This window comes from Lonchura striata, chromosome 13 (assembly GCF_050655825.1).
Source record: "Lonchura striata isolate lonStrDom1 chromosome 13, ASM5065582v1, whole genome shotgun sequence".
In the NCBI taxonomy this organism is placed as follows: Eukaryota; Metazoa; Chordata; class Aves; order Passeriformes; family Estrildidae; genus Lonchura; species Lonchura striata.
Genome location: NC_140715.1, coordinates 2,160,806 through 2,187,953, shown reverse-complemented (window position 1 = coordinate 2,187,953; position 27,148 = coordinate 2,160,806). Strand labels below are relative to the sequence as shown.

Below are 27,148 nucleotides of genomic sequence, written 5' to 3'. Positions count from 1 at the left end.
GACTGCTCCATGGACAGACTGCTCTGAGGATTTTTCTTTTCAAGGATGCTCTGCCAAGACGGGAAAAACCAACAGTTCAGTTTCTCATTTTTTGGGATCACAGTCCCCCCCATTTTCTTCTTCCCTTGGGGCTGAGGGTCTCAAGAACAGAGATCATCTTCTTTTCTTCTTCTCTGAAGACAAGGGGCACCACGACAAACCTCCCCAACTTTTCTCTGTTCACTCCACTATTGTCTTTTTCCTCAGCTGCTGAAGCAGGTCTCTTGGCTCACTGTGCATCCTCTTAAAATACAGTCTCTCTTGGAGGAGGAAATTGGTTCAGTCTAGGGCTAACAAGAAAAGGTCCAGGCAAAAGCTACTCCATAATCTTCCCCCACAACCTTCTTTTCCTAACATCCCAGCTCCCAGGCTGTCTCTCTTCCTCTTTTTCACAAAGCCCCCATTTCTCAAGGAAGGGTAAAAGTCCTGACTCCCTGGATAGCTCTCGGCCCAGGCCTCCAGCTCCCACACTGTTCCCCCACTTCCACCTCCTCTGCCGGAGTACTGCTGGCACCATCACTGTCTCTTTCTCTCTCTCCAGAGAGACTCTGGCGGGGGGGGGAACACAGACATCCCAGATTTTCCTCCACCCTTCATCTGCAGGGGCCAGCCCAGTTCCAGCTCCTCCACCCTGGGATCTACCTCAGTCAGGCCATGGGCCCTCCCCCACTCAGCCACGGGCCAGGCAAGGGAGGTTTGCACTCTCCGCTGACCGGAACCAAAGAGAGCGAGTTCCCCTCGGAGTTCCGCTTTTAACCCCTCTGTGTTCTCAGAGGCGTGTCCAGCCTTTAATTGATCAGCCCAAGTGTCAATATCCAAACCCAATCACTGACTGGCTTGACCCTCTTCCTTCTGAGAAAATTCTCTTCCGTGTCAAACCACGACACTTGATAACTTGCCTTTGTTCACTTTACCCTGTTTTTTACTTCAGCATTTTCTCAAAAAAAGATTGTACGACCCTTACTGACTCTCATTTATATATGAGGTTACATTAACAACTGTAAAGCTAGGAATTACTCAAAACTTCTGCAACGTATTAAGTTTTAAGCTTCTCACATCTACAGCATTAAATATTTTCATTTGCAAAAACCAACTGCTTCCTAGTGCCCATTCCAAACATCAAATATCCAGTAATGCACACTAGAAGAGGTAGTTTGTGGAAAAAAATGAAACTTCAAAGCACTAGTCTGCAGAGCTGAAGTCTCTGATCCCCTCTTTTCTTTGTGGTGGGATTTCATGGCTCTGCATTGACATGCTGTATGTACAGAGAAACACAGTACTCGTACCAATGGGCAGGAAATCAGCATACATGTATGCTAATACAACATAGAACACTCTGTAGTGAACTTTCCTCCATCCATTTTATTTTATTCCAAACCTCCAAGCTGTGTCTGACTGTGGCACTTCAGGCAGGAGATGTACACCTGTGGGAAGCAATCAGGGACACATGTAGCTCATTTTAATTTTATCATTGGGATTCACTCCTAAGACCAGCTATTTGAGATCACTCTGCCTCACTGCCAAGAGTCACTTGAAAGCAAAGGAAGAAATTCAAAGCTAGCAACTGCATGGGAGCTAAAGAAATTTTGGCTGAAAGATGGAGAAGTGGGGAATGGAAGCAGTCACAAATCCATAAGACCTCTAACCTCACACTCAGGTGAACTCTGGTTGGTAGGACACAGGGAAGCCAGCTGCAAACAGCTCCCTCACCTCTGAGCCACCCATCATAGGTGCATCAGCCAGACGGCCGGGATGTTTGGTTGCTGTGACACACATCTCTCTGCACTTCAGAGAAATCAAAATGCTTTATGCAAAGAGGAACGTTCTGATAGGCACTTGTTGGTCGCCACAATTTTTCCAAATTGTTTCTGATTTGAGTGCTTACATCAAACAGTTTTGTTGCTGAGTGCTGTTCTGTACACTCTCTACACAGGTAATTCCCTTGAAAAACCTGCCTGTCAAATCCTCAGTTTTCAGTGCCGGCAGACAACTGTGGACTTGACTTGCCAGGCTCTATCAAATGACAGACAAAACTAGGGAGACAAAGTGAAGTGTCAGTGCCAAATATTGGCTCTTAGGCACAGTCAGGAGAAACCAAATCAGCCATTTCTTCCATTCTCTCAAGCATCTGCTCAGGTCTCCAATCCAGGGGGGTTGGGTGGGGGAGGAGGGGGAGAAACCCTGTCCTTGTTCTAGAAAGAAAACAGGTGAGCACTAATCTCTCTATTCAGAAAATACCAAGAGCACAGTCTGAGTCTTTAGAACACATGTATTTGTTCACAACAGTGGCAAGCTGTCAAGTTTCTTTGAGGAGCAGAAAGAAACTAGAGAAGGGGATCTTTCAATGCTTTTCTTTTGCAACAGAATGTACTGGGCAAAGTAAATAATAAGGCAGCTTCCCTGCTCAAATCTATCATCTCCATTCCATGGCTGTACTAAGGCTGAAAACGTCCTGCTCCTTGAAACACTACTGAATTATCTTTTCACCTTTTGAGCAGAGAAGCAGGTTGTTCTAACATGGAGAACTGAAAGGGCACTGTCATGACCCAACAACCTTAGGAGCTCAGGGCAATCTGATGTTCTTATGAAGATTGTGAAATCAAGCAGAGTTGGTTACCTGGTAAGTAAACCACTTGAAAATACAGCTGGTCAGGCACAAAAGCTGATAATTTTGGTCAATAAGCCATTTCAAAATAAAGCCTAAAAATTACTCACTATAAAAATCATACAACTGACATGTTAAGCAAAGTGAATTTATGATGTTAACTCTAGCAAAATTAAACAACTGTACTGGACTCCTCTTGCTAGTTTATGTTTGGGTGGTCTTTGATCAAAACATGGTTACTCACATTTAAGAGAGATTACCAACTGAAAATGGTGCTGCATGCTGCTGCTGTCAGTGTCAGAGCCTATAGCTCTAACCAAACAAGAGTCAGGTATTGAGAAATATTCAAGTTATATTTCACTTTCACTGCGGGAGGTAGGTATGAGTACCTACTTAGAGAACAAAAAAAGAACTCAGGGGTACAGAAAGCAGTCAAAACTAGTGTCCAAGATTAAAAAAAAACGTTTTCCAATCACTGTCTGAGTAGGAGTTGCCTTAGGGCAGTTTTCCTTATCTGCTGTTAATAGCCCCATCAATGCCTGGCCACATGACTCAGAGATAACACTGTCCAGGAGGAGGTGATTAAGGACACACCTTGTGACTCATAATAACCCATTGTGAGATGCTCTGCCCAAGGGGAGGAGCTAGGCATTCCCACCTGGATAAAACTGGAGATTTCTAGACAGAGGGGAGCCTTTTCACAGGTTCTCCGAGAAGACACAACAACTACATCTGCCATCCCAAGAGGACTGCAGCTACTCCAATTCGGACTGCTACCAGCACGCTGGCCGGGTTGTATTCTGACTTTGTCAGTAGCTTTTCTCTTTGTATTATTGCATGTATTTTTGTCCTTTTCCCCTTTTCCCAATAAATTGTATTTCTGACTTGGAGTCTCTCACTGGTTTTGCTTTCAAACCAGAACAACTAGAAAATCCCCCTGCTTTAGCAATGTGCTAATTCAAACGTTTCCATGGCAAATACAGAAATGGCTGATTCTAGCCACAGATTTGGTCATGATTGGATGCAGTCTGTTAAAACATAGAAAAATGTCTACTTCTGCATCTAGTTGAAATCAGAGATGCATTTATGTGTGCATTATCTGCTGTGCTGGCCCTCTGCTTTTTAGTACTGTGGTTTTGATTGGGTTTTTTCCCCTCATTTATTGATTTATTGCTTATGTTTGCAGGAGAATATACAAGCACCTAGATAGTCTCAAGTCCATCTCAACCATCTTTCTAAGCACTAACTACCAATGTACTAAAGAGAGGACCAAACAGTCAGCTTTACTGGCATTTGGTTCATAATGAGCTTTGAATGTTACTTCCTGATGCCAATATGTCAAGTCTTTCTATCTTTAGGGTTTTTAAAGTGACAGTAATCCCAGAACCAGAGGGTAGATAAGGTTGGATGGGACCTCCAGTTCGCTCTATAAGGCAGGGTTGACTACAGCTCAGGACTGTATTCACCTAGTTTTGAGTACCTTCAAGCTTGGAGACTCCACAGTCCCTCTGTGGGGTCTCTTCCAGTGTTCAGTCACCCTCACAGTAATTTTTTTTCCTTATGCTTAAGCAGAATTTCTCTTCTTTCTGTTTATCTGTGTTGCCCCTTCCCCAGCCCCTGGGCAGCAGGGAGAAGAGCCTGGCTCCATCACCTCTACTTCCCCCTCTCTCAGGTATTCATAGACCCTGATTAAGACTTCCCCAAGTCTCTTCTGCTGCAGGCTGGACAATCCCAGCTCTCTCAATCTCTCCCCTCTATGTCAAATGCTCCAATTGCATCATATTCGTCATGGTCTCTCAGTAGACTCAGCTTAGTAGGTTCTCATCTCTTCCATCATGGGGAATCCAGCACCAGACACAGCACTGTAAATGTCTCATCAGTGGAGTACTATCACCTCTCTGAGTCTACTGGAGAAGCTCTGCCAAGCACAGCCCAGACCACTAGCCATCTTTACTGCTGGCTCACTGTCAGCTTATCCCCAGGACCTCAGCCAGGCTCCACCAGCATCCCAAGAATGCTGATCTGACACACCAGTGAAGTGAACATGTTAGAAAGAGGTTATTATTTTTTAGTAGGTCAACTGAGAATTCTGGAAAATGCAGACAAGAATCCCAACAGGAAACAATTCCTAATTAAATCTACAAATAATTGCAGGAACTGTTCTGAGCCACTCCCAAAGCAAGCAGCACAATCTCACAGACTGTCTGAGAACACTTCAGTGAACAGGGAAAGCTTCCGCAGCTTTACTTCTTGCAAGGCTAAGAAGCAAAAATCTTTATCCTGCAGGACAGGGCATGTGGGTCCCAACCTACCAACACAAAATGCCTAATTACATTGGATTAAGTTTTACCTTTGAGCCAAGCAAATTATGTCTTCCTGTACAAATGCACAATGCTGTCCTCTCCCAGAGACAAGGTCTCATGCTTGATGGACCACTGCTCTCCACTTGACAATTTCTGTGTCAATCCTGCCTTTATTGATTCAGGCTCCCAATTTTCATTAGAACAAGCAATTTAATCTTGTATTCTTGAACAGTGCTAATATGTCCTTTACAGCCTTTCTGTTCACAGCTGGAATAACCAAACCAGCCCCCAGTCCCACTGCAAACACCCCAGTCCCAGCCACAAGCAGGACATGAGGGGGGGCAGCACAGGCAGAGCTGTGTCATGTGCTGAACCTGGAAGGGTTCAGCATGAGCCATTTGCACCCACTCTGCCATGACCCACCATGGGCTTCCTGGTATTAACTGATCTCTGGAACTGCCTCACTTTACACATGACCTGTTTATTTTCTTGAAACAGTGACTGTTTTTTGCTTTTACTTTACCACACCAGAGAATCAGAGCTTCAGACACTGGTGTGAACTGCTCTACTTGGAGAAGCACATAGTTGCTAGCATGAGAGAGCATTTGTAGAAGTGTGAATCTAGCCCTGTTACAGCTATTTCTCCAGGCCCTCGTTTTATCAGCAGTATTTAACTACTACATAAAGTCCTGAAATATTCAGATAAACACATAAATATAATAATTAATAAATAATAATGTGATAATCTAATAATAAAATAAACACTTTACTTGATCAAAGATAAACTTAGCAATAGCCAATGGAACAGTGGCACCCAGGCACCACTAGCCAGTTGCCCTCTGGCAGAGAAGCCCCCATATCAAGCTGCACCAATAGCCATACAGCAAACAGTGGGACAAATGATCCTTTCTCTCTGCTCAACACTTCAGCAAGCACAGCCAGAGTGCTGGGGCCAGTTTTGGACTCCCCAGACCAAGACAAACTTGAATATGGTAGAGCATGGTCTGGTAGAGGCCACCAGGATGGCTGAGGGCAGGAGGAGACGCCAAGGGAACATGTGGGCAGCACCAAGGAGTCAAGTCCATCATGTAGGGGTGATTGACTTTAAATTGACAAAGAACAATTTCAGATTGTATTCAAGCCCAGCATTAGTGTTTCACTGCTCACAAGGTGAAGTGCTAACAGTCAGTGTAAAACACACCAGCAAAACACACAGATAACACATCAAAGCCAAGGGGGCATAATTCTAGGACCAGAGGCTTTGATAAATATAGCTGAACAACCACTGCCTGCAGGCATCAGCAAGAGTGAATCCCATTGTAAAGGTTAAAATGTGTGACCATATCCTGGATTTTTACTGCAGGTGACCTCCAACAAAAAGCAATGGCTTGCATCCACTAGAGTGTAGAGCCAATTACAAGATAACAAAGTCACAGAGAATGGATATGTTCATCCACAAATTATCTACATTTAGTGAAAATCAGGTCCCAGGTTCCTGGCAAGTGGACAAGACACCCCTTGGTGCCACAACAACCACCATGCCCAGCACATCCTGTTCAGTTCTTGTGTACTGCAGTACCTAAGCACAAGTTTCCAGGTGTAACTCAGTGCTTAGACAGTTACACAGCTATTCTTACATTTTAAGTAATATCATACATGTCCAAAACAACTGCACAATTATGGAGGCATTACAGTAACACAGAAGGGTGAATTGTAAACTATGTACACACACTCCAACTTAAAATGTTACTCTACAGGTATCAGGAATACAGACTTTTGCTCACAAACTTGCCACAAATCAATCTCATAGCCCGTGTCCACTTCTCTTTTGCATCATTAATTGGTATTTGATATTTCCTAAAACAGTTCCCAACTTAAATTTCAAGAAAATCCATACCAACTTGCAGCTCAAAAGCATATATATGAACTGAGCAACAGATTCAGTGGAAATAGACACCTCCCTAGAAATACCAAGTGACTCTAAAATGCAGAGGTTTGGGCAGGGGATATTTCTAAATAACGCAAATATTGCTGAAGGTATAGAGTTTTTCCTTTTGTTTTCTAAAACATACTCATTCTGTAAGGTATGGATGTGCCCCTGACAGTACTTTCAACTTTCTGCTCAGCAACACCCTGGAATCTTCAAATTAACCCTGAAGAAAATAAAACAAAGCTCGAGGAAATACTATACAAACCAGAGCTCCTGAAAAATCAGCATTTATAGGAAATACTTATGGATTTAAGGATTAAAATCCCTGGAACTGCTGTTTATTTTCTCATTTTTATGAGCTCCTGCTTCTCTCTTTTACAAAAACATCCTGATTTTTCCCCTCTTGCTAATCTTTTTAAAACATACATCATTAGTAGTGCACACTTGGTGTTGGATTACTGAATATGCAACATGAACTCTAACAATACTTCCTGAGAGAGAAACCCGAATGTATTGGGAAGAATTTGCTGTATATCTACATTTTATTCCCTTTTCAAAGGGTTTAGCAGCTTGGGATTTGGAAATAAACAGGTCTCTTCGGCAAATGCTCTCCATATGATGCCACTGAGTTTCTCCTCCTCATATATGCCTGCATTAAGGATTACAGTATTTCAGATTCTCTTCAACCCCCAAGCCCCTCCACAGCAATTTTCTCATGCCCACGTTTTCTCCACCACCTAGCATCCTCACTCTCCTCTGCAAATTATCCCTCACAAAAACATTGCCAGGTTACTTGCAAGTGGCACATGTTCATTTTCTCCTCCCTTCCCCATGCAAATGTCTCCCACAGCAAATAAACCAAAGGGACAGGAAAAGCATAATAGGAGGTCTTACCTTTTGATGGTCTTCTTTGTTTCGTTTGTAGAGAAGAGAATGTACCCATGACAGCACCCATTACAAAAGCTACTCGTGAGTTTTTGGGGAGGATTTCTTTTGGCTAGGATTTTTTTTTATTCCTCTTACCCCACCCCTCCACTGACAATGAACAAAATCTATGAGAAATGCCCCCAAGAACAAAACAAATCAGAGAAAGACCAGACAAGAAAGAAAATAAGGAAGGAGGAGGGAAAAAGCAAAGCACTGCAGCTCAGCATTCAGCAAGCATTAAGCTTTGAGGGTTTTTTTTAAGTCAACACACATGCACTGACTCACAGCCAGCTGCACTGTTATTATTCAAAGCAGCTCCCCATCAAGATTTAAATGCTAGGTAGATTCCCTTAGACCAGAGCTGGCAGCAGATGCATCAAAATATTTACTGGAGCACAGCCACGTAAACACACAGCCTAATTCTTCCTCCTGTTCCCTTATGGCTCCAACCAGCAGCCTGTAGGTCTAGCAAGGGAGCATCAGTGCAGCTCTTCCAGTGAATACTAGAGTCCTGTAGACACACTGAGGGTCTCAGGGGAAGCCAGGGCTTTGGGCTGGATACCAACTCGGAATGAATGGAAATTTTCTGAGTGGGAAGAAATAGTGAGCAAGGCATCAAAGACCCAGCTGCACAGGCTTTGTGCTCCTGCTAATTAAAAGTCTGACAGAAAGGTAGAAATCAGCAATCTCCAACAGTCTTCTCTAGCAGAAAAGTCAGAGAAAAATTACTAAGTGCAAAGGGGGGAAGCAGAAAATTTCACCACAATCGTTTTTCTTCATATCTTTTCTCACACAGCAGAAAGACATGCAAGAAAACTAACTTATTTTTCTGCAAAGTATGTATGTGCACATCCTTTTCAAGGACATTAAAACAAAAAGCTGTTGAAACAAAACTCTACAAACATCGAGTGATAGGTGGAGGTAGAGCAATTCCCAACATTTTTTTCAGTTCTGTCATATTTCAAAAAATCAGCTAGATATCTGGTCATGTTTTCTCAGAAGGTGAAATAGCAAATGCTTAGGTACAGAAGGTGTTAAATACACTGAGACAGGTCTCAAAACCCAAATTAATTTGCTACTTGCATGTGGTGACTGAGATTAGGGCAGCATCTGTGCAAATACTGTATTTTTCAGAGGAAATTCACCACAGAACAAACCACCTTGTCTCAACAAGTTTTCACAGCTTTCCTCTAACTTTGCAGTAGATTCCCTCAGATGCAGATCCCAGTTCCCCAAATGTTGGTGCCCCTGGAGGAACAACCCTGCCTTACCTGCTGCTCACCTGCTGCCAGCATCTGCCTTTGCATGCACAAGTATATTTGCATCCTTAGTGTATACAAGCAAAGTGTTTCCCCTTAGTTTCTAGTTTCAGAAGGCATTGCACAAAATAATTTAATTTATATTTTTTCATAACTCAAAACACATCAATTGAACTTTTTGTGAGAAATGCCTGGGCAAAAGTATTGTTTAAATACTCAAGTCCTGAAATGAAACACATCAGTTTGCAGGGAATTGCCCAAGACTGGAGGCATACAGGGGCCTTTATCATAGTGGAAGGAGCCTGTTCTGGTTTGTGTAACTATCCCTGCCTTCCATCCAGCCCCAACTCCTTCCCCCAGGCTGGCCACAGCTAAGGTCCCTCTGCCCTTACTTCTCCAGCCATCCAGTTCCCATTGGGGGTCCTTCAGACTATGCTGATCTGCACCAGGCGCTGAACAGCTGTGTGAGATTCTTAAGATTTTTTAAAATTCAAATATTTATATTTATTTTATTAATATTTAATTTGCATTTACAGAACAAAATATTACATAGGCTACAGTGTACATGTGGAAAATCACTGTTCTTGGGACTTCTGCATTCAACAAAGGCTGGACGATGACCAGAGGCTACAACCAATGTCTCCAAGATGCCAAAACTGGAATTTTAAATCTAGGCAAAGTGTCACTAGCAGAAGTCAAGTGTTGCCAAGGTGTAAGGCCCCAAACAACTCCGCAGATGAGGTTTTTAAAAGGTTTATGGTTGTTTATATATGCTGAGTTAGACACACAGGAGAAGTGCTGACAAGATATTCTCAAGAGATCAAAACAACAAAAACAACTTTACTGGCATTTTCAGAAAATTGAGGGACTTTGGCAAAAGTTTAGTGCAACATTCAATCAATACAAAATACTTCTCAAAGAATTAACTGGGCCTATTCAACTTAGCAAACTTTAAGTCCATTCAATTCTAAATTACTGAAAAATATGAAGATGAGGGAATTAGGAGAAAGAGAGAAAGACAGAAGTATAGAAAAAGACATATATAGCTACCAGCTCCTGGGTTCCAGTGGTGTTTCAATAGAAATTCAAAGAGGAGGTAGGGTCAAGACATATGAGTGCTTCATGCCCTGTGACCTTAAAATACCCCATGGCACTTCCCCCAGGTGGGCTTCTGGTCATTTGGCCCCTTAGGAGTTGTGTTAGAGGCTGTACGGGTTGGGTGTGGGGCATTGCATCCAGTGTGCCATGGACTGGCAGCCACTGCCAGGGTGGGATGTACACGGCAGGGCACTGCCTTACCTGTCCCTGCCCCCCCACATATACATCCCAAAATGTCTTGAGACATCACTCTTTCCAGTCTCTCACACAAGACCACCAGTCACCTATTTCCTCAAGTGCCCCATCTACACATTTTTTAAATATCTCCAGGAATGGTGACCCCCCCACCCTCTACCCTGGGCAGCCTGTGCCAGTGCTTGATCATCTTTTTGGTGAAGGATTTTTTCGTAATATCCAACCTACACCTCTTCTTGAGGTTGATTCCTCTTGTTCGTTCTCTTCTTACTTGGAAGAAGAGACAGACCCCACCTGCCTACAAACTCCTACATCAAAAATTACCTTAAAAGTAGCTGGCTTCAGGATTCCTTTTGACATCAGTTGGATCTCAGCCAATCTCTCAGAAAGAGCTCGGTCTGGGAGTGACAGATCAGGCTGTCCATATGGTGAGATAGCCAAGAAGGAAGTAATTTGGGAAGGCAAAATTGCACCCCTGATGTTGCACTGTTGTCCACTTGAAACAGCATGGCATGTGAAGGCAAAGGGCAAATGTAAATATTCAGTTTTCTCTGAAACTTGAAAGAAAAGATGTCTTAGCTGAAAGTATTTACAGGTCCTTAAGAAATCATGGGGATAAGTGGTTACACAAATTTTTATTTATACAACTCAAATATACAAGAATAGGGATGAGAGAAGGGATCATGTCTGTGCCTAGGCAGATGAGCACAGAATTGCAAATCCCCAGTTAAAAAAGCATTTTCTTTCACAGCTGAAAACCAAGACTCCAGAGGTTCAGAGGCACTGTAAACACTACAAAACTAGAGTATTTGCTACAGGAGGCAGGAATTCTCTTTCCTTAAAAGATGATTGTTCAAATATATCAACCTAAGAGAGAACATTTTGAGATGTAACAAATGCTGGTGGGCATCCTTTATCTGAGGAGGTGAATATTTTTCAGAGTATTTCCTTTAGAGATAAGAAGCTGCCTGAGCTCTGACTGTGATGGTGAAATGCACAGGTACAGCTGTGTGGGTAACTAAGTCAACATCCTAGGTAAGAGATGCCAAAAGAGGACCAAAAGTACATCAGAGATGTACTGATGCTCTGCCTGTAAACCTGCCTGCAGTAAATTCAGAGTTTGGTTCTGACACAAAGGTGCACCTGTCTTGGTTTGAAAAGACAGGTGTCTGCTAAGGAAGGCAGGAGCCTCTCTTGAAATGGAAAATGTAAACCCTCTGCCTCCAAATTATTTTAATCTTGAAAGTAAGGGGCTCTCAGGCAAAAATGTGGGAGTAGGAATAACAGGTCTTTATTAGGAAAAATAAAAATTAAAACATGCAATATAATATATAGTAATATAAGTAATGTAAGACAACACTGACAGAATCAGACTATGACCTGACACTTTGTGTCAGGGTGGTGGTAGCAGTCCCATTCAGTGGTGGCTGCAGCCCTCCTTCAAGTGCCAGCTGTGGTTCTGTTGGAGCAGTGATCCTATAGAAGGGTGGAGTTTTCCTCTGAAGGTCCAGTGGTGGTGTAGATGGGCCTTGTCTTCCTTTGGGAGTGGAGAAGGTAGCTGCTCTTCTGGGAATTCAGTGTGAAAAGGCTTCTGCGGTGTTCCAAATTTCAGACTATACCCAATTATGAATGCTTGGCTCCTCCCTATGGGTGGAGCATCAATGGGATGATGGAATTTTATCAGTCATGCAGTGACACACAATGGCCCATGAACAGAAGAGATCTCCCCAGAGAGAGGATTTGTTGCCCACAAGGATTGGTTGTGGAAGAGATACAGAAAACTGCCCTACCTGGTTTTAAAATATGGCCCATTAACAGAAGATAACTGCCTCACCTCTAACAGATGGAAATAGAATACACACCCCCAGCCCCATCTTGCATTTGCAACCCAAGACAGCACCTCAGTACACCAGCATCAGTCTAGCGGATTGCCTGGGAGTATTTTGCTTTGTCTTTACTGTGAATTGGATTGCAGTACATCTGTGCAGGACAAGAGCAGACTTTGCTGCAGAGTGGACATAAACAGGCTTTGAAGTTCAGATGTGGCACCTGCCCTAAATAGCCAATGAAAACCATATTCTACCTGATACCTCACTATAGCTACAGCAATTCCACAAAAGCAAACTTAGGAAGGACGATCATTTATTAGTATCTGTGCAAACAATCATGGGAAATTCCATCATCTATGGAAACGACAAGGTGTGAGACACTTCTGCCAGCACTCAGTACACTAAAGTCATTCACCAAATTAAAACAAAGACTAAATTGTAGCATAAAGCTCACCACTACAGCGTACATATCCAAGTAATGTAAATTAAGTGGGCTTGGGAATGACTGAGGAAGTAGTATAATAGTGTGATCTATGAATTCCTCCTTCCCACGAGACCCATGGGACAAAATAAAGTTTGTTCTACACTGGGTTTCACAAAAAGAAATAATTTCAGGTAGCTCCCAAGCTGTTAAAATCACTGACATTTCCACTAAATGTTTTCAGGACTTCTGAAATCCTGAAATCTTAATGGCAGACAAATTCAACCTTCCTCTGACTAAAGGAAAACAGCATTCTTTTTGGGAAAAAAAAATCTGTTTCTAAAGCCAGTTTTTATCTAGATTCAGCTATGTTCCTACATGGCAGAACTATGTAGTGCTTCAAAGATATGATGTAAAAATACACTGTTAAGACGCTCAAAAATCTTGACAAATTTCTGCATTTTGCAGAGAATCACCTCTTTTGGAGAATAACTGCAGTGTCTCTGTAATATGAGTCTCTCAGCAATACAAGTGAGTTTTTTCATTTGTAACTCCATCTTAACTTCATTTTTGTGAGAGCATTCACAGTAAGGTTACAGCAGATGAAGAATGCTTCCAATAAAAGGAATATATGCTATTCCTCTCCTGCTATCTGGTGGACTGAATTACTACTGTTACAATTACATAACAACTTTTATCTTGCTGCTGAAGTGCTCCCCATATCACATTATTGGTGGCAGATATTTTCAAATTCTGTTCAATACACCAATCCTCTGGAGTTAATAACTAATTAAAAATACTCCATTACAAGATGTACCAATGGAAGGGTGGAAACAGCTCTGAGACGCATTGTCACACTACTTCCACTTCTGACAATTCACTGATGTGTGAAATAACTCCAACTAAAGCAAACTCAATGGCATATATTCAATGTCTGCATTACTTTCAGTTTACTCATTTGAGGGTAACTGCTTCAAGACTGAGCATCACCTTTAAAGTGCAAGTTCCAGACCAGGGTGGATGGGGCTTGGAGCAACATGTCTAGTGAAAGGTCTCCCAGCCCTTGACAGGGGATAGGAACAAGATGGCCTTTAAGGTCCCTTCAAATCCAAACCTTCTATAGAACATGATCCTTTGAGTTCAACAAGCCATGCTTATCTCTCAGGCACAGAAGTGCTGACAGGGAAGCAGCCTCCCTGCTGTGCTACAAGGGCTAAACCCTCAGCTGAAGGCAGGAGCAGCTCACCACTACACGTTTCGGGGAGCCATGCCAATTTCACATACACACAGAGGTCTGTCAAATGCTCCCACACTTTGTGTACAGTCCCTAGACAGACACATATGGACAAAAGGAACTAAATTTGTCTCTTGTCTATTGAGCACTTTTCACACATGCAGAAAATGTACTTATTTTTGCTGTTTCCCCCTCCTCTACTGGCATCCAGAATGTATTTCTAGGAGTCCAGGAATTTGAGCCATACTTAGGTTAGAGTAAGTAGCATACAGGTTCTGTTACTTGTTACAGGAGACTCATTTTGACCCACAGACTGCATGGACACTGAGACAGGGCATTTATCATCTTTGGGCAAACCAGGTATCTACCACAACAATTAGGGCTCCTAGCTGCTGTCTGGCCTGTTTGGATTTCTTGCAGAGGAGTCAGTGTTTTACTTGCATAATGGAAAATGGGTGCTTGATTAGCATTCCATGGATCCCTCCTCAGTAAAACCCTGCTGCTAACCTGCACAGAGTGGAATTTTTTTTCATTTTTGCATACCACTGCCAATCCATGGAGCCCACATTAAATATCTAGACAACTACAGACTGGCAGTTTTTGCATGAAGCTAATGAATAACTTCTGAGAAGTTACATGCAGATCAGTATATTCCAGTCAGCTCTTGTTTTTTCCAAATTCCCTCCAGTTGGCTTCCACAGCAGACTTATTCCTTGGTTTAGATTTCATTCTTGCCAAAGCAACAACAGCAAAAAAATTAATAGCCAATTTACATGAAACAAATTTTCTGCAATCCTCTCTCATGAAGATTGTCAACAAGATTTCATTAATCCAGTGGGAAAAGCTCTGGAATAAAGCAGCCCTGAGGAATTTAGAGGATTCAGGTTGGCTCAGAAGTGGGTAGAGGGCTCTGCAGGGCTCCAGGAGAGAGGAGCACCTACCAGTGCCTTTACCATCCCCAATTTACAGAAGCCCCTGGACGCAGCAACCCACCCCCCAGAACAGTCACGAATTGCAAGCAAGTTTGTGTATGAATGGAGCCATAGAAAGACAGGCAGATATCATGTTTCAGCTAAAGCTGAAAACTCTAACTTGACAAACACTGAACAGCATTATCCATTAAGCCATTTTCCCCTATGACATTCAGACTATGGTACCATTTCAAAACCTAAAATACATACTATTTTCTCTTTAACTAGTCTAAATTAGAAAGATGAATACTGCCCTGACCTTTCACATGAAAAAAAAATAAAAAACCCTCCAAATGCACTGAACAACACCAGAGAGAAAAAATGGGAAGATTCACTGTTTCTGATCTTTGTGGAGTTACTGGCTTCACTTCTCTAAGATACAGAAGTAAAAACACACAAATTTATTTGTTCCTGCTGTAGGTATTTTAAATCTGAGACTTCCTGACCTCTTACAATAATTCATCCACAGGAGTGCACTGACCTTTCTCAGCCTTCTAATATGGGCCTGGCAATCTAAACAAAACAGTGTCCTGCAATAACTAGGAACTGTTGCCAATGACTTGGGAAGAGATGAAAAAAATAGGAGTAAAAAGAAAAGAAATCCCTGTTGCACCAGGATCAGCCCACTCTACCAGGCTAAATTCTGAGGAAAGTCACAATGACAATTTCATAAATTATTGAAATTTGAAAATGTGTTACATGAAAATTGAGCATATTCTCTCTTTTTGGACACAAATCTTTAAAATTCACTCTAAATATACATTACTGGGAACAAAGTTATTTCCTGAGCCTCCTGATTATTTTTCTCCTTGCTGCCATTTACCTGAAGACTCAGATTCCAAATTGAAATTTAGATTATGCTTTGTCATATACTTAAGATGCACTGAAACACATGCATAGCCATTGTTCTAGAAACTGGATATAGAGAAACACATGTATACATCCAGCTGCAGGGTCACCTGCGTAAGCAGAAGTCTGGCACATCTGCTCACAGTTCCAGACAGTGAACACAGCTCACATGGCTGTGTGTTCCTAGTGCTGCCCAATATCCATGCAGGAAGTCAGCTCCTAGCCCAAAAGGTCAGAAGGAGCTGTCTTCAAGCTCAAGTTGAAGTTGAATCTGGCTACCCAGGGTCTGAACAATGAAAATATTGCAGAGGCACTTTTTCCAGCACTGAGATGATACCAAAGAAGGGCTTCTGCCTGGGCTCAGTGTGACTTATGCTAGAAATTCTCCATTTGAAGTAAGAGCCAAGTCAAGAGGGGCTTTGCCACTCATGTCTGATTCACAAGTCAGCTTCATGGGATAGGTATTATAAAGGTACAACTTGATTAATTTTGCAGCAGCAGGGACAAAAAAAAAAAAAAAAACAAACAAAAAAACCCAAAAAACTAATAAAATGGAAAGTATTCCTGATAATTTCATTTATTTTTACCTTGGCAAATACACAAACCTTTCTGCCAGTAAATCCATGCTTCTTAGAGAACTAACGCACTCTAAATCTACAACACCAGGACTTGTGTTCTGGTTGTTGTAGAGCCATTCAAACACAATTTCTCTGTTGTTTCTTTACTATAAATATTTATTACAATTATTTTTCATACCTTCCTGTCACAGACAAAAAAGCTGTGCCTAGCATTTAAATTACGGTGTTCAACAACCTTGTTTATGCAAATTGATACTTAATATATGAACAAGGCATGTATTAGCATAAGTAGTCACACATAAAAATGACTGGTCCAGACAGCAGCAAAGAAGATCAATGGCAGCATGTACATTAGAAATTGTTCACCGGTACACCCAATCCAACATTAGTAACATTTTTAAAGTAATGTCATATATAAAATATACTGTGCCATGTCATAGATAAACCTGAGAAGGCACTCTCTGCTCTGGTGGTGAGCAACAAATCTCTCCACTGGATGACTAAATGAAGTTACAGAGATTCATGGTCTACAAGAATAGAGGACTAACTACTGATGAGAAAAGCTGTTTTCCACAAAGAGCTTGTATGTCCTGACTCTGCAAGATGCTCAGCACAGAATCTGGAAATGGAAAGGGTCCAGCTCTAGAAAACAAACTCCACAAGCAAGCAAACCATTACAAGCAGCAAACTTGAAACAATTTAGATAAATTCTACTTATGGATAAATACTCTGTATTTCACATGCACCAATACCAAATCTTTCCTTCTTCACGAAAAAGCATCCAAATATCTGACACTAGCTTTATCTTGGGTTTAATCTAGAGAATGAGGTCTAATGCTGCCTCAAGTCCATATTGCCTGTGAGGACCTGCTACTTACCTCTTTGAGCCAGGTCTCATAATGTCTCAGAGAAAAGGACCACACGAGATAGCTCAGCTACCTCAGATGGCATAAAAGTAGCAGGATGGCTTCTGTGGCAGTGTTGGAAACAAAAAAGTTCTAATAAAAGGCAAAATAGCAAAGCTCTTTACAGAGAAAAACCAAGACAGGACAAGAGGTCCTTGCTCCTGCTAAAACACTTCACAACAGCAATTACTTCTTTTGCTCTCTTCTTTTTCTAGTGAATTGCTTAGGCGGGTCTTTTTGGTTTCTGTCAAATTGGTTATGCTTAAGTTTGAGGTCAAGTCCCCAGGGTCCTATGAGCTGTCTTTTAACCAAATTGAGGAGAGAAAATTCCGGACTTTTTTCCTTTTTAAGGAGACAAAGGATAATTTGTTCACTCTGTCAACACTTCCCTACAAGGACCCTGGGGGGCATCCCCTAAGTTAAGGAGACACAAGAAGCTTCCTTCAAAGCTGTTAAAACCCCATTGGCTCCTTCCCCTCTTCCTACGTCCCTGAGCCACTCCCTCCCTATTCCCTGACTGGCTCTCATCGTTGTACTGCCCTGAGACCAGGTTCACTACCCACATCTGACCCCTCCGGATGGGGTAGGGAGAGTTGAGACATGTGAGTGCTGGGAGAACTCTGAACATCTCACTGCACGTCTGAATTAAACAACTGTGGATGTTATGCAAAGGGCCTTTATGCTTCTTTACCCTGGACTTTACTTGTAGCACTTCAGGCTGCTATAAATGGCGCCCGAATGTGAGGCCTCCTGATTAGTCTGAGACCTCTTCTCCTGGAAAACATCTGCATTAGACCACCCTGAGAACTTGAGTGTTTTTTTTATCCCAGTGTGGTGAGTTTGAAATTTTAATTCCTTTCTCCTTTTACTCTTGGATGTTGGGAATGCTATGAATAAGAAATTGCTTATTTCTTAAAAGGTTAAAAAGTGTTATCTAATGGCCTTTTGTTACCTTGTTAATCAATTATCTGTTGTTCATCACTGTTGTTCACCCCCTGATAGAAATCCCTCTCTGTCAAGTCGGGTTTCACCCTTGCTACTTCCTAGAAAATGGCACCCGGTGTAAGGAAGAAGTGACGTCAGAAGCCATATGCAAATGCTGAGACACCCCAAGTCCTAAAGTGTTGCAGATGATAGATAAATATGATTGTTCATAAATAATACAGCTAGGATGAGAACAGTTCTCCCAGCTAGCCAGATGACAGCCCTGCCTTCGGATGAGTCCCACCCCCCAAAAGATGTATGGCTCATCCCACACCTCTGTACCCTCCCCTAAAACATTAGTGTCTGTAACCCCATTGGCCCATGCCTTATCCCAACCCACCTAGGAGCTCCTGATAAGGGGGCTTTGAGGGGCCACGCACCCTCTTGGAACCTCTTCCCCCCTCCTGGAACTTCCTCCCCATCTCTTGGAGCATCCCCTCTCCTAGACCCTCCTTTTGTCTCACCCCTCCCCCACGCTCTCAGGCCCAGCCACGTGCTGCATCTGGGAGCACGAGGCAGAACCTTCTGCACCCCCAATAAACCTCTTTCCCCAAGAGCAAACTTCAGAGATCTCTACCTCCATTCATCAAAACCGTGCTGGAGTGTGATATTTCCACACTAAAGTCCTGCAGGCTTTGTAAGTCCTGATGGAAGAGGTCAGGCAAAACCCCCAAAAGTCTTGATAAGTAAGTCCTAACAAGGGGAGGGTTAGGCAACCTTAAAAAAATCAGGCAGTTTTGTTTTAAGTCCTGACTAAAGGGGGTCAGGCACGAGCCTTGGCGAAGGAGGCTAGGGTCTCAGGTTTTCTGAAGTCCTGATAAAATCAGGCAGTTGTTTTAAGTCCTGACAAGGGAGGTCAGGAAAATAGAGCTTTGGTAGAAGAGGTCAGAGCTCCTTGAATAGGATTTCTTGTTATCTGAATTGCCTGTCAGTACATTTCCATTCGAGTAGAGGCACCTTTCTGAATTTTTTTTTTTTTTTTGGTTAAAAAGTAACTTAGTACATTTTTTTGGGGCCAAACAGATTTTTTGGTGAACTTGTAGGATTTAGGTTGCCTGTCAGTTTGTTTATTGGATAGAGGCACCCTTGGGATTTTTGTTGGACCAAAAATGGGAGGATGCAACAGTAAGAGAACAGGTTCTTTCAAGATCAAGGGGAGAGGGAAGAGAGGAAAGAACATTCCCCCTAAGAGTTCCCTAGGCAAATTCTTAGAGGAATGGGATTCAATGGAAGCCACAGAAGGACTAGATAAGATGAAGATAATACACTATTGTGTAGAAGTATGGCCAAACCTAGTTGTGCATGGAGGATGGCTGTGGTGTGGGAAAAAAGACAAGTGGATTTGTCAACAACTAAGTAACTATCTGAAAGCTTGAGAGGATACCGATCCAAAGCAACTAATATATGCAGCCTGTTGGTTAAAGAGTACAACTGAGGATAAAAGTGTACGAGTATGCAAAGGTTCAGAGTTAAAAAGAGAAGAATAAACAAGGAGAGGAGGCAGTAAAAAAAAAAATCAGTAAGAAGTGGGACCCTTTGGATTGTTTACCTCCAATTGCCCCTTCAATCTATCCTCCTCTCCCTAGGGCACCTCAAATGTCAGACCTGGCTCTTCCCCTGGCTGCCATCCCTTTACCGCCCCCTCTAATTTCTCCTCATTCTTCTTCTGTGGAAGACCCAGTACCTCCCACAGTGACCATTCCTCTACCACCCCCTCCAGCTCCTTCAGTTGCTTCTGCACCACCATGAGTGCTGACTACACCTGTTGCACTCTCCACACCTTCACTAACTTAATTTATTATGTACCCAGGCCCTTCTCCCTCTGTCCCCTTACCTCCTCCTAATTCAGATACAGGTGCCCCCTTGCCCGGTAACCTCTTATTACTGGGAACAACTACTGATTTACACCAGCTTCAAGCTAATACTAACAACTCTCAAATAGAGAATCTAGTGTCTGAGGAAGGGCCCTACTGCGGCACTTGGTCTAGCACTTCAAAAGTAGAAAGGCTTGAGGTGTTGGCTTTGGAAATGCTCCCTTAACAGCCTCTGAATTCAAGAGAGTTTAAAAACGAGTTGGGGAACCCTGTTGAGGACCCTGTGGGAATTGCCAATGAAGTAGATCAATTTTTGAGGCCAAATATCTATACTTGGGGGGAAATTAATTCCATTCTAAATATATTGTTTTCCCTGGAGGAGGTTCAGATGATTTGAGCCGCAAGCATAAGAATTTGGGAAAAAGATAACCGGCCTGGACCCCAAGTACCCTCAGGAGAGCAAAAAATGCCCCTAGTGGATCCTAACTGGAACCCTAACCGGAAGGAGCGGAGGAAGGCCATGATGGAGTACAGGTCATTGATAATCTGGGGGATCAGAGAATCAGTTCCGAAAGGAACTGATTAGTTCCCAAAGGAACTAACACAAAACTGGTGTTCGAGAGTGCACAAGAGAAAATATGAAACTCCTGCCACCAGGCTTAACCACTTAAAGTGGAACTTCCAATTGTACTCCAAAATAGATCCAGGCAGCACAGAAGGTCAAATGCTACTAAAGGTCCAGTTTGTTACAAAATCTTGGCCTGATGTATAAAGAAAATCAGAAAATATGGAAGACTGGCAAGAGAAGGACATAAAATAATTAATTGCTAAGAGAAGCACTGAAGGTTTATTTGAGGAGGGAAGAAGAAAGAGCCAAAGCTAAAGCTAGACTCATGGTGGCTGTAGCTAGAGAAAATGTGGGGGCAAGTAATCCTGTACCGCAACCCAAGGCAAAGAAAGGGTGGTCAGATCCACCATGAGGAACAGTCAAGGATAGGCCAGTACCATCAGACACGAATAATGAGTCTAAGGGAATGGGCAGACCTCAAGCCCCTTTTAATGAAAGGCACTGGTATTATTGCAGAGAAACCGGGCACCTTAGGAAGTTTTGTAAAAAGCTCAGTGCTGATGAGGCAATAGCCAAAGAAAAGAAACCTTAGAGAAGATTCTTAGAGGGGATGATTAGGGGTGTCAAGGCCTTTATACTACAGCAGACCTGATGAAACACCTAGAAGATCCCTTGGTAAACTTTGAAGTGGGACCCCTAAATGAGGAGTTTGAATTTTTGGTCGATACAGGAGCAGGTAAGTCCTATCTCAGCAAGTTACTAGAAGTCATGGTAATTGGTAAAAAATTTTGTGAGGTATTAGGGGCTGAAGGAAAACCATTTAGAGCCTCAGTAATTGAGGATGTCAAAATAATAGGAAACTCAAGACAGTGTAAAGCTAATTTTATTTATTTGCCTAAACTGGAGAAAAGTCTGTTAGGAGAGACCTACAGGTTCACTTGGGGGTGAACATGAGAAGGGAAGATGGTGATACAGATAATGAAACTATCCTAAGGGGATATCACAGAGATAAATCCAAAAGTATGGGCTGAAGAAGGAAAGCGGGGGCTACTGGACATCCCACCAATAACAATAAAAATGCAAGATGGAACTTCATCCATACAGGTTAAACAGTATCCAATTTTCTTAGACAAGAAAAAGGAGGCTTGCTATAATTATTGAACAGTTGTTGCAAGAGGGAATTCTAGAATCCTGTATGTCACCACACAATACCTCCATACTGACAGTGAAGAAAGGTGAGGGGAAATATAGACTGGTACAAGACCTGAGGGAGGTCAATAAGATGACCGTTGCTAGACATCCAGTTGTGCCCAACCCGTATAGTCTTCTAAGCCGAATGCCAAGGAACCATGCTTGGTTCACTATTATAGATCTAAAGGATGCTTTCTGGGCATGTTCCCTAGCGGAGGAATGTAGAGACTGGTTCACCTTTGAATGGGAGGATCCAGATATAAAAAGGAAACAGCAGCTAAGATTGACCCAATTACCCCAAGGGTTCACTGAATACCCTAACCTCTTTGGACAAATCCTGGAGGGTTTGTTAAAACAGTTTGTCCCCGAAGAAGATGTACAGATCCTGCAGTATGTAGATGACCTGATGGTGTCAGGGTAAGAGAAAGACCAAGTCAAAACAACTAGTATTAAAGTTCTAAATTTTCTGGGGGAGAAAGGACTAAAAGTTTCTCAAGAGAAGCTACAATTCATACAGTCTGAAGTAACATACCTGTCCTGGGTTGTAAGATAAGCTTGTATTCCATTTGCCATCTGTTGAAGGAAAAACCGGTTGGACAGGTTTTTGTTATCTCTCTCAGAGACAATGGTTTTGCCCTGTAGAGGCAATGGTTTGTTTATACACCATTGACTGATTCAATGAAGGGCTGGTAAATGTAACACCGTGAGGGGTCCCACCCAGAGGGGGGAAGCCAAGCACTCTATTGTTGTTTAAAGGGGTAGCTTTTTGGGGAGAGGAGGCAGCTCTCTGGGCGGGACTCCGAGAGAAGCAGCTCTCTCTCTCTTCGCGGGATTCCCAGAGAAGCAGCTCTCTCTCTCGCTCTCTCTTCGGCGGCACTCGCAGCGAAGCAGCCGGCACGCGCTGAGCCGACGGCGGCGGAGCTCAGAGGCAACCCCGGCACAGAGGAAGACCGGCCCCACTGCCACCAGATCTTCAGAGGAAAACTATACCCTTCTAAAGATCACCACTGCAGCTGCAACTCATCAACTATTGCAAGGGAAGCAATTGTCCCAGCAGAACTGATACTGGCATCCCTCAGGTTCTGGACTTTTTCTTTCACTGGTTTTGTTTGTACCGATTGCATTTGCCTTTTTTTTAAATTGTTGTCTAGTTTTCTCCTAGTAAAGAATTGTTACTCCCACTCCCATATCTTTGCCTGAGAGCCTTTTAATTTAAAGATCCTGGTAATTCAGAGGGAGGGGGGTTTGCCGTTCTCCATTGCACAGGAGGCTTTGCCCTCTTTTACAGACTCCTGTCTTGTCGAACCAAGACAGAATTTGGCGCATCAACGTGAGGCCCGAGGGCATTGAGAGGGAAAAAGGATTAACAGTTCTTAAGTAATTTGGTTTTTTGTTGTGTGTAAAAACATCTTCAGCATCACCATGTGGTCTAGTTTACCTTGGTTTGGGTGGCATGTGATCGTAGCTATACTTTTCCCATTTGCAGACCCTTATCTAAAAATGGGTCCTATAACTAAGGCTACGGTGTCTGTTATCAAGTTTGGCTTCTGGGTTAATTGGGTGAGGAATTCATGGATCTTTAATTTCCTCTGGAAGGCAGGTACATGGATTCATAGCTACCACACGTTAAGTGTATGTTTTTGGGGTTACTTTAATAACGGTACCTACTGCGAGGAAATAGCACCTGGGCAAACTTTCTCTCAACCTTTTAACCATCTTTTTGGGTCTGCTCCACCAGTTCTCAAAGGGTTAAGATCCTTTATAAGTGCTAATGATACCATACAATGGGTGGTGTTGCTGATAGTCCTGTTATATTTAGCATTCAGAGATAAGGGAAGATTAACCTGGATAACTACCCTCACACCTACACCACAGACTCGAGATGCTGCTGCTCCAGAGCCTGACCCTGCCCCACAGCCCACCTCAGAAATGAACCGCCCAGATTGGGTGAGGGTTCTGGTTAAGGAGATACGAGAGATGCTGAAGGAGTGCATTTCCCCAGCTGGTGAGAAACCGGCCCTTTGCCTTGAGGAGGGACAGTCTAATAGTACAGCTGTGGAACCCACAGATGTTACAACTGTCCAGGTTCCAGCTGAACCACAAGGGCAGTCACGGTCAGCAGCAGTGGCCCCGGTAGAAACAAGGAAGTCTAAGGTGAAAGCAGAGCACCCTGCAGATAGGGACAGGAATGGAGGAACCTCACAACCCACAGGGGAGCCAGAGATTGCTATCATCACCGAGTCCCTGACGTACGAAAGTCTTCGCAATCTGCATAAAGACATTGTGCGACGAGGGCGTGAGGCTTATGCTACCTGGCTACTCCGGGTTTGGGATCTTATGTGTACAGGCGTGCAGCTGGACGGTGGTGAGGCAAGGAACTTGGGACCCTTGACCCAGGACTCGGGTATAAATCAAGTTTTTGTAAGGGAACCAGGGTCCCTTTCTCTCTGGGAGCGGCTCTTAATGAGTGTCAGGGAGAGGTTTGTCCACAGAGAGAGAATGCAAGAGCACCATCATAGAATGCGCTGGAAGACCCTCGAGGAAGGGATCCAACAGCTGAGGGAAGTGGCAGTATTGGAGGTACTCTTTGGGAGGGATGGACGACACAATGATGACCCTGACAAGGTCAGGTGTACGGGACAAATGCTGTGGAGTCTGGCAAATCTTGGGCCATCTCAATACGCCACCTTCATTGCAACAATCAATGCTGACACCCACCGGGAGACAATAGGTTCTGTTGCCAACAAACTTAGGAATTATGAGAGTATGATTAATGGCCCAATGCAGGCTCATATCTCAGCTGTGATTAAGGAGTTTAAAGAGGAGATGAGGGAGGAGATAAGGAAGGTTAATACAGCACCCGTGAGAGTCACAGGCCCCAGAATCAGCACCCAACAATCCCCAGCTAGAGAGAGAGGGTACACCCCAAGGGCTAATCTGTGGTTCTTTCTGCGTGACCATGGGGAAGACATGGGGAGGTGGGATGGGAAACCCACTTCTGTCCTGGCAGCACGGGTCCGTCAACTCAAGAAGGGAAACTCTAACCGGGGGAGCTCCACCAAAGTGAAGGTAGCCTCAACCTCCCGTGACCAAGCTTGTGGGTACGATCTGTCAGACCCCCTTGAAGGGACCTCTAGTATGTATGCCCAGGGAAGGAATGATAACCAGTGTTAGAGGGGCCCTGTCTCTAGCCAGGGAGAGGCACGGGAAAACCGGATCTTCTGGACAGTGTGGATCCGATGGCCTGGCACATCAGAGCCACAAAAATATGATGCTTTAGTTGATACTGGTGCACAGTGTACTCTGATACCATCGGGACATGTGGGGGCAGAGCCTGTTTCCATTGCTGGTGTGACAGGGGGATCACAACAATTGACTCTGGTGGAAGCTGAGGTGAGCCTGACTGGGAAGGAGTGGAAGAAACACCCTATAGTGACTGGCCCAGATGCTCCGTGTATCCTAGGCATAGACTTCCTCCGGAACGGATATTACAAAGACCCAAAGGGACTCAGGTGGGCTTTTGGAATAGCCGCTGTAGAGACAGAAGACATTAAGCAATTGAACACCTTGCCTGGACTGTCAGAAAACCCCTCTGCAGTAGGACTCCTAAGGGTGGAAGAACAACGCGTGCCAATTGCGACCTCGACAGTGCACCGCCGGCAGTATCGGACGGATCGAGATGCCGTGATCCCCATCCACAAAATGATTCGGGAGCTAGAGAGCCAAGGGGTGGTCAGCAAAACCCACTCACCCTTCAACAGCCCCATCTGGCCTGTGCGCAAATCTGACAAAGAATGGAGATTGACTGTGGACTATCGTGGCTTAAATGAAGTGACTCCACCGCTGAGCGCTGCTGTGCCGGACATGCTGGAACTCCAGTACGAGCTGGAGTCCAAGGCAGCAAAGTGGTATGCCACCATTGATATTGCTAATGCGTTTTTCTCCATTCCTCTGGCAGCAGAATGCAGGCCTCAGTTCGCTTTCACCTGGAGGGGCGTGCAGTACACCTGGAACCGACTGCCCCAGGGGTGGAAACACAGCCCCACCATCTGCCATGGACTGATCCAGGCTGCACTAGAAAAGGGTGAGGCTCCAGAACACCTGCAATACATTGATGACATCATTGTGTGGGGGAGCACAGCGGCAGAAGTGTTTGAGAAAGGTGAGAGGATCATCCAGATACTACTAGAAGCTGGCTTTGCCATCAAGAAGAGCAAAGTCAAGGGACCTGCCCGAGAGATCCAGTTCCTGGGAGTGAAATGGCAAGATGGACGGCGCCAGATTCCCACTGAGGTCATCAACAAGATCACAGCTATGTCCCCACCAACCAGCAAAAAGGAAACACAAGCTTTCCTGGGTGCCATAGGTTTCTGGAGAATGCACATTCCTGAGTATAGCCAGATTGTGAGCCCTCTTTATCTGGTTACCCGAAAGAAGAATGATTTCCACTGGGGCCCTGAGCAGCAACAAGCCTTCACCCAGATCAAGCAGGAGATCGCTCATGCTGTAGCCCTTGGCCCAGTCAGAACGGGACCAGAGGTCAAGAATGTGCTCTACTCTGCAGCCGGGAACCATGGGTTGTCTTGGAGCCTTTGGCAGAAAGTGCCTGGGGAGACTCAAGGCCGACCACTGGGATTCTGGAGCCGAAGTTACAGAGGGTCTGAAGCCAACTACACTCCCACAGAGAAGGAAATCTTGGCTGCCTTTGAAGGAGTTCAAGCTGCCTCGGAGGTAATTGGCACAGAAACACAACTCCTCCTGGCACCCCGACTACCGGTGCTGGGGTGGATGTTTAAAGGAAAGGTTCCTACTACCCACCATGCCACTGACGCCACATGGAGCAAATGGATTGCCCTCATCACTCAGCGCGCCTGTATTGGAAACCTGAATCGCCCTGGGATTTTGGAGATAATTACGAACTGGCCAGAAGGTGAAAACTTTGGTCTCACTGATGATGAGGAGCAGGTACAAGTGACAAGGGCTGAAGAGGCTCCACCATACAACCAACTACCAGCAGAGGAGACCTGCTACGCTCTTTTCACTGACGGTTCCTGTCGCATCGTAGGGATGAACCGGAAGTGGAAAGCAGCCGTATGGAGCCCCACACGCCAAGTTGCACAAGCTACCGAAGGAGAAGGTGGATCGAGCCAACTCGCCGAACTCAAGGCCGTCCAGCTGGCTCTGGACATTGCTGAAAGGGAGAAGTGGCCAAAGCTCTACCTTTATACTGATTCATGGATGGTAGCCAATGCTCTGTGGGGCTGGCTGGGAAGGTGGAGGAAGGCCAACTGGCAACGTAGAGGAAAGCCAATCTGGGCTGCTGATATATGGAAAGACATTGCCTCTCGGGTGGAAAGGCTGACGGTGAAAGTCCGTCATGTAGATGCCCATGTCCCCAAAAGTCGGGCTAATGAGGAGCACCGAAACAACGAGCAGGTAGATCAGGCA

At 44.1% G+C, this 27,148-nt stretch overlaps 1 protein-coding gene across 7 annotated transcripts in view; it reads right to left on the bottom strand.

Moving 5' to 3' along the window:
• The window catches only part of KCNIP1 (potassium voltage-gated channel interacting protein 1), a 283,696-nt gene that overhangs the window by 234,447 nt on the left and 22,101 nt on the right, over window positions 1–27,148 (bottom strand). For 3 of the 7 annotated variants that reach the window (XM_085591073.1, XM_085591074.1, XM_085591075.1), the window contains exon 1: window positions 7,772–8,073. The exons of 1 other annotated variant lie outside the window; for it this stretch is intronic. Coding sequence is in view for 2 of the 6 variants with exons in the window: in XM_085591069.1 (XP_085447195.1) it covers window positions 7,772–7,832 (61 nt within the window). In the remaining 4 variants the exon portion in view is untranslated. 3 more of the 7 variants (XM_085591077.1, XM_085591069.1, XM_021540037.4) reach the window with 3 other exon arrangements.